The 8,116-nt window shown below is 46.4% G+C and overlaps 1 protein-coding gene across 1 annotated transcript in view; it reads left to right on the top strand.

Annotated features, from left to right (window-relative positions):
• Window positions 1–7,803, top strand: part of LOC111978172 (adhesion G protein-coupled receptor A1) — a 213,420-nt gene extending 205,617 nt beyond the window's left edge. Inside the window, exons 10-11 of the mRNA XM_070448691.1 lie at window positions 3,175–3,289; window positions 3,891–7,803. Coding sequence (XP_070304792.1) covers window positions 3,175–3,289; window positions 3,891–5,313 — 1,538 coding nt within the window. The 3' untranslated portion in view covers window positions 5,314–7,803. The remainder of the gene's footprint in view (window positions 1–3,174; window positions 3,290–3,890) is intronic.
• Window positions 7,804–8,116: the final 313 nt, after the last annotated feature.

The following is an 8,116-nucleotide window of genomic DNA, read 5'->3' as shown; positions in this document are numbered from 1 at the left end:
ATTTTGCTGTGGTCTGATAGGGGTGTCAGTGGGCTGACTGAACGCTCTGAGAGACTCTGGGTTGTGGTCAGTGATAAAGCAGTCTACAGGACTACTGCCAAGAGATGAGCTATAGGTGTACCTGCCATAGGAATCRCCTCGAAGCCTACCATTGAKTATGTACATACCCAGCGTGCGACAGAGCTACAGGAGTTGTGACCCGTTTTTGTTGGTTATGTTGTCATAGTTGTGCTTTGTGTTCCATAAAGTGTCRAATGTTGTTGGTTGTGTGGTTTGGCCTCAGGCCAGTAAGTGTGAGTAGAGCCTGCTGAGCATCTGGTACATGCCATTGGCTTGGGCTAGTGTAAGAGTGGGGGTGGGGTCTGGGAGAGTATCTCGCTGGTCTGGGCGGGGTGTCTATTGATCTGTCGCTTCTGTGTGAAGTGTTGGGGCTGCGTTTGAGAGCGATGTCCTTCAGAGTCCAGGCGAAGGTGGGCACTGCTGCCTTGTATAGGTGGACCTGGTCATAGAGGCTGTTCAAGTCCAGGGTGGAGTGGTAGGCCAGGAAAACATTTGGTTTTGAGGCACAGTCATGGGAAATACTTGCGTTTACCCGCTGTATGGTAGCAGAGTGGAAGCCTTTTCATGATAGCATGAGGGGAAAGTAGAAGACGTTTTGTCAATCACTCCCTTCAGTGCTGTGGCCACCCTTTCCTGCTGTGTTCTCAGGTCATTTGTGCCTGTGTATATTATGTGGCTAGGTGAACTTAGTTGGTCTTCAGACAAAAGGTCTGGGGCACGCTGGGTGTTTGGACACCAGAGTTTAGACACACTGTGTTTGGGGATTTTTTTTCTTGCATATATTTTCCATTTGAGTCCATAAGGAGTACAATCTGTGTCTTGTGTTTGTCCTCAGTGGGTTTGGGGGGGTTGTCAGGAGGGCTATCAGGGTGGCTGACAGGGGGGGGTGCTCAGAGGGGTTGAGATCCCCTGGGCTTGGGGTTCTTCATTTGTCTGTTCTGCTGTGATGTCGACGCTATGGTCATGGTCTGGTGTGGACTGTTCTGCTGTGGTGTCGAGACTTTTGTTGGGAGCTGAGGTGGGCTGTTCGCAGAGAYGCCAGCAGGMGGAGYCCACCTCTCTAGTGGGTTGTTCTCTGTCACACGCCATCCCACTCAACCTCTCCTCCAGCACTGATCCTTTCCTCTAGTGCTTTGTTCTTCTCCTGCTCTTGCTTTTTATATTGTTGAAGTTGTCTCACCACAGTCCAGAGTGCAGATATGTCTCTCTCCACCTCCAGCTCTCCGGGTCTGGTTAAGGGGGTGTTGTTGTGCTGGACTGTTGTCTGGGTCTGTGCTGACTGGAGTGTAATCACCTGCTGTTCCAGCTCCACCTGCCTTACCTCTAGCTGGGTAAATGTATCCTTCATTTCAATGAGGTAGTACTCTGTGCTGGGAGGTTGACTTTCAGCTTGGGGTTGCTCGTCTGTGGGGTTATATAATGAAGAGGTCTGGTCTGACCCGCTCGGGGTATCTTTCTCAAGGGAGAGCTTCTCCTACTGGGCTAATTCTTTGATTAGGTGAAAGTCCAGCTGAAACTTTTTGGGGTTGTTTGTACCAGACTTAAAGAGATGTATATTAGCTGACTCAGAGTCCTCATTGTCTAGTATCCTGAGTTTCCACCCCTCGTTAACACCCCCTCTCATAACAGAGGGGTAGTGTGATAATATAGCACTGTGCCATGCCAGGGGATGGTTTGTGTGGAAGATGAGGTTGCTGATGTTCCCATTTTTATAATAGTCAGCAAAAAGTGTCTCTTGATTTTCCATAAGGAGCTTCATTTTGTGANTAATATAGCACTGTGCCATGCCAGGGGATGGTTTGTGTGGAAGATGAGGTTGCTGATGTTCCCATTTTTATAATAGTCAGCAAAAAGTGTCTCTTGATTTTCCATAAGGAGCTTCATTTTGTGACCTTTTCTTCACTTATCATTCTTTACATACACAGGGTACTGTATTTTAATTACCTCTGAACAGCGGGAGGCAGCTTCTAAGGCCTCTCKATTTGGTTGGAGCAGACTGTGCGACTCTCCTGCCATTGTTGGGCTAAAGGGCTTTGACACCTGTCGCTTGACACGTCAGTGRTATTTGAAGTTGTATCAATTTTGGCAGTCTTAATTTAGCATTCAGTCCTTATAAAGTAATGTAATGTATTTTTCTTCTTGGCTTTTGGAAATAAAATATAGCTTCAGTCTAAACATTACTCACTCAGTTCCAGGTTGGATGGTGTTTTCCGGTTTCTGTTGTTTTCCAGWGCATTTGCTGTATAGCGTTGGAATAGTAATCTTTGGTAGTTTTAAGCCTTCCAGGTGATTCCGTAATTCCGTCCAAAATCAGGTTGTAGGTTTTGAGTTTTGATTTGGAGTGAAGGTTATTTTGTAGAGGACAGCATCCTGTATATGTTCCTGACAAAAAAATCCAAGTCTATCTAACTCTAAATCTATCTTTTTTTAAGAACATGCTGAAAAATGTATGAGCTCATCTGATCATGACCTCTCTCTCTCTCTCTGTCTCTCTCTATCCCTCTCTGACTGACTATCTCTCTCTCTCTCTGACTGACTATCTCTCTCTCTCTCTGACTGACTATCTCTCTCTCTCTCTGACTGACTATCTCTCTCGCTCTCTGACTGACTATCAATTCAATTCAATTAATTTAGCTTTATTGGCATGACGTAACAATGTACATATTGCCAAAGCTTATTTTGGATATTTACAATATAAAAATAAAAATGAGAATCAAAATTGTCAACGGGACAACAGTAACAACAATAACCAAGTGTCAAAATAACCATACATTCAACAATAACAATAAGCATACAGTAGAGTACATGTGCAGGTTGATTGGTTTGTCAGACACAGACGATCTCTCTCACCTCTCTCTCTCTGACTGACTATCTCTCTCTGACTGACTATCTCTCTCTCTTTGACTATCTCTCTCTCTCTCTCTGACTATCTATCTCTCTCTCTGACTATCTCTTTCTCTCTTTTGCTCTCTCTCTCTCTCTGGCTCTCTCTGGCTCTCTCTGGCTCCCTGCTATTGATTACTGGCAGTACAGCCCAGAAAACAGAGGATATTGGTGTTGTAAAGTGACTTTTATATGTCACACATTTTATAATCTCTCTCTCTCTCTCTTTCTTCAGGTTTTATTTAGTCAGTGGCGGAGTGCCCTTCATCATCTGTGGAATCACAGCAGGCGTCAATATTGACAACTATGGCAGTGGGGAGACCGTCACCCTAGTAAGTCACCAGCAGTCCCCTATTCTCAAGGTCACAGTTTTAAGCACACGCACACACACAGGTAGGATCTTAATTTTAGCCCGTTTGCTACAGCAGGAAAATAATCCTGGCAGCAACAGGAGATGTGAAATTAAAGGACATTTTTTGTAGGGGTGATATTATTATTTTTGACGTTTTAAAGTGGACATTTACAAACTTTAGATGCCTCATCAACAGCTGTGTCTAGTCTCCATGCACCTATATCCTGCAACGACTATTTACTCCAAAATGGATTAGATGCAGATAGATCTGATGATATGAGTCACACTTCAGTGTATGTTGCCCACCCCTTTTTTTCTTTATCACTTAAGGTAATTTATCGCTTCAAGATGCCTATGGCTCTTCTCGTGTTTTTATGTATTTCAGTGTTTATTAAAAACACTGAGGTCATAGCGGTGATGTTAATTTAGCCTACTTGTGTGTGTGTGTGTGTGTGTGTGTGTGTGTGTGTGTGTGTGTGTGTGTGTGTGTGTGTGTGTGTGGGTTGGGTGGGTGTGTGTGTGTGTGTGTGTGTGTGTGGTGTGTGTGTGTGTGTGTGTGTGTGTGTGTGTGTGTGTGTGTGTGTGTGTATTGCAGCTGCTGGATGGCGTGGGAGTCCAGCCTGGGAGCCTTCTATGGCCCTGTGGCCTTCATCGTCCTGGTCACCTGCGTCTACTTCCTGTGTACCTTCATTCAGCTGAGGCGCCACCCCGATAGGAAGTACGAGCTGAAAGCCCTGACTGAGGAGCAGCAGAGGCTGGCATCCATCACCGACGTGGGTAGGCATTGCCATCAAGGGGAAGGGGAGCCCGGAGCCCTGCCACCACCGCCCAATGGAGGGCAGTGCCACGCGGGCTGCCACTCGTCCACTGCCATCAACCCCTCTATGCTGGCCAACGAGCATTCGTTCAAGGCCCAGCTGAGGACAGCAGCCTTCACCCTCTTCTTGTTCGTGGCCACGTGGGCCTTCGGGGCGCTGGCTGTGTCGCAGGGCCACTTCTTGGACATGATCTTCAGCTGCCTGTACGGGGCCTTCTCCGTCACGCTGGGCCTTTTTGTGCTCATCCACCACTGTGCAAAGCGGGACGACGTGTGGCATTGCTGGTGCGCCTGCTGCCCTGGGAGACGCACCAACCACGGTTGCCACGGTCATGGTCACTCGTGTCCAAAGGTTAATGTCAATGGGGATACAATAGGGCATGGGCACGGGCACTGTCACCTGGATTCGCCGTGCCCGGGTAAGGCCCTGTTGGGAGGACACGCCCAAAGTGGCACCTTGGGTCACTGTAAGCATGGCAGCCTGACGCCGGCGCAGAACCATGTGACATGCCTGTCCCCCGTGGCGCCCTGCTGCACCGCCCTGCACAGCCAGCAGCTGATGGAGGAGGAGCCTACGGCGCATGTGCTCCTGCACACTGACCCAGAGGGCTACCGGCCAGGCATCCACCTGCATCGTTGCCTGAAGGGCAGRACTAGGACTAAGCCTCGCCACTTTAGCCGCCATCGGCAGGCTGGCACAGGAGGGCTGGCAGAGAGGGAGTACGCCTACCACATCCCCTCTAGCGTAGACGGAGGCTCTATRCACAGCTCCCACACAGACAGCCCTCACAGCACGCACGAGCGCCTCGGACACATCTGCCACCTGGCTGCTTCCCCCCAGGAAGTAGGCCACCACACGTGCCATGCGTCCGCAGCGGCGGTGGCTCACGAGGCGGCGCTGGCGTGCCACGCCCCCTGCCACCGGCACGTGCCTTGCTGTGCCAAGGCGGACCTGTTCCCCACTCTGTGCCAGGCGGAGGCGGGCGACACAGGCACCTTTCTGTGCGGCTGTGGCAAAAAAGCCAATAAGGAGGATCTAATCGTGCCGCATCACCACCTGGAGATGCACCCGCGCAGACAATCCTACCCCCAGAACCCACCGGCCAATCAGAATGGGATCCTTAAAGGCGGCCTTGTGTACGCATCAGACAGCACAGGGAATATACGCACTGGACCCTGGAGAAATGAAACTACTGTGTAGTCTAAAGACGGGGGGAAGAGAGAGACAGCCCCAGCCTCCCTTCCATCCCTCCCTCTAAACCTCACCACCTTTTTAGGAACTACAACAAATAATCATGAATAACTGTATCCCATCYCGACTTGTGTGTTTTTTTMTGTGTTTTTTTWAAACTTTCATTCTTTGTTTTGTTTTCATGCGTTCTCGACGTCGTCGTATAAGCCCCCCAACGAGCAGCCGTACACAGAAGCGATTTTTCTCTCCTTAATTAAAGGAATGTGAGTCCCACACCACGGGATACAGCACCTTTTGTTGAAAGGTGCTATAGTATGGTATTATCATTACATATCTAAACAATACGGACGTGTGTGAACAGAACACGCGCGRTTGTTCCTCGCTCAAAGCAAATGCTCCACGCGATTGCGTTCTCTTTTGTGAGTCACTACATCCATCGACTACTCTCTGATGTGTACCTTCAGTGCTTCAAGAAGCTCAGTACGAGTGTTTTAGGCAAACACACCAGCAATTTAGAGTCATTAGTATTTTTGCCATTTTGAACAGCAAGCATACTTACTATAATATACTGTGATTATCAGCTAAACATTTCTTAGTAATATACAGCGATATCTGCTCTCGTCAGAGTTCTGTGGATGCCGATACGTTGTGATTTTGGTTTTTTTTAACAACCCAAAAGAAAACCGAAACCACATGAAGTATTCTGTCACAGGTTGATATTGAATGTTCTTGTCTGTATGATGTCTTACTGTTGTGTTTTTTGGAGAGAAGTATACAACAACAACAACAATCACATTGTCATTGTGTGTATTTGCAGTGTTGGAGCAATAGTGCCATTCATGTCATTGTATGCCATGACCGAGCCAACAGGTGTAGGTTGAAGTTGACCCCAAACACTGATCTTTGGTTAGTTTTGCATTTTCCCCACTGAGGATTGTGGGAGGGCAAGCTGAGCCTAGATCTCTAACTAGGAGAAACTTTGCCCCGGTGCCAAGCATCAGCATTCCCATCGTCTAAATAACCCAAGCCGACATCTCCCATTTCTGGTAAGGATCCACAAAATGGCGGGAGGTCATATCAGAGATCAATGCTAAAGCGCAACCATTTATTTTTCTAGGCAACAGAGCATGCAGGCCTTGTATGTAGCTATGTGCTGTGTGTTTTTTGCCTTGTATTTCAATGCACATTAATGAAAAARTCCATCTCTGTTTGTCTATGGAGCTGATCGAGCTATAACATGCCGGAAAAACAAACAATAATATTTTTACGCGGTTTTAGTATCCATTATTGTGGATAGTCCTGAAACCTTGTTCTGTTGAGGACAGAGGACAGGGCTGAGATTCAGTGTTGCTATTATTGTCACAGTGTTGGTCATCGTCAGGTTGAAGTGTTGTCCCTTGGCTGAGAACATGCAGGAAGTTAATTGAGTTTAATATTTATTAGTGGTATTATGTACGGTTGCCCCAAGGAGCTAAATTAACTTTTTTTAAATCGACTTTGCCCCTTAGGGCCACCGTAGTTATGGTATGGAAACCAGTCATTCCCTAGTGAGAGAGAACAGACCAAGTTAAGAGAGAAACAATCAATACCTACAAGAATACAGCAGCTCCTGCCTGGCCAAAACACCTTGGCATGTCACACCATCCATCCATCTTGTGCACTCTTGTCTATGTACATAGAATGAATTCCGAGGAATTATTTTATAAAAGATTTACGATATTTAATAGTAAATAAATCTATATGTGAAGAAAATGTATGGGAAAGACTGACCTCAATGTTAATGCTCAGTATCTGAGTTTTAGAAAATGTGATTTGTTTTTTGGTGCGTTGTTCTGTTTGCTTTTCTTTTTTGCTCTGATCWTTCAAAAGGTATGCAAACTGGCCATATGTTTTGCTATATTTGACACACAAGCGCACCAACAGCTAAGGGATACCAGGACTTGGTGTCACACATGTCGACTGTGTTTGAATTGTGAATTGAATTTCAAAGTGTGTCTCCTCAACAAGTGACTTGATTCCAGAAGGCAATGTTTGAATATGAAATATTTGAGCATTTCTGAAAAGAGCATTCTTAGAGATACATGCATGAAAGTAATYAGCCCCCATGAGACTTCCAAGACTACGTCAGGTGAAGCTTGACGTCATAGCTACGTTGTCTGGATCAATGAGCTTTGTAACAGCTTCACTAAAAACACCGAACATCCTTGGTATCTCCCTTTTTTTTTTTTTATCATCCTGCATTAAACATGTCTATGCGAGAGTATTTTGCTTTGGTCTAAATTTCTGTACTTCTTGTACTTTGAAAATATGTTCTTAGAAGCAAAATATAGCTCTCAGTGTATGTGAACCTGGTACCATAGGCCTCTATCTACCACCTGTCTCATCATTCAGCAGTAGTACTGCCAATTTAGCTAGCTGGATTAGCCTGTCAGATCTCTGCCAGTATCACTACTTTTTTCTACATCAACAAAACAGATACCAATAAATTACTTTTTTTCACCATGTAATGAACAGCATAATTTGCTGTGTGGCGTGTGGTGGTGGTGTTGTGTGTGTGTGTGTGTGTGTGTTGTGTGTGTGTGTGTGGTTGTGTGTGTGTGTGTGTGTTGTGTGTGTGTGTGTGTTGTGTGTTGCGCCTGTGCGTGAGAATTGTGCGTGAGAATGTACGGTATGTGAGTGCGAGTAAATGAGAATGTGTGTCTTTTGTGCATCACAAAGCAGGCCAGAGCTGACGGGCCATGAAACGCCAGAGCACATTTAATATGCAGCTGGAGGCCACACGCCACTCAGCCCCCTCCCCACCATTAGATTA

This window comes from Salvelinus sp. IW2-2015, linkage group LG18 (assembly GCF_002910315.2).
Source record: "Salvelinus sp. IW2-2015 linkage group LG18, ASM291031v2, whole genome shotgun sequence".
NCBI classification, from domain to species: domain Eukaryota; kingdom Metazoa; phylum Chordata; class Actinopteri; order Salmoniformes; family Salmonidae; genus Salvelinus; species Salvelinus sp. IW2-2015.
Note: the sequence above shows the minus strand (reverse complement) of the source record. Positions and strands in the feature narration are given on the sequence as shown.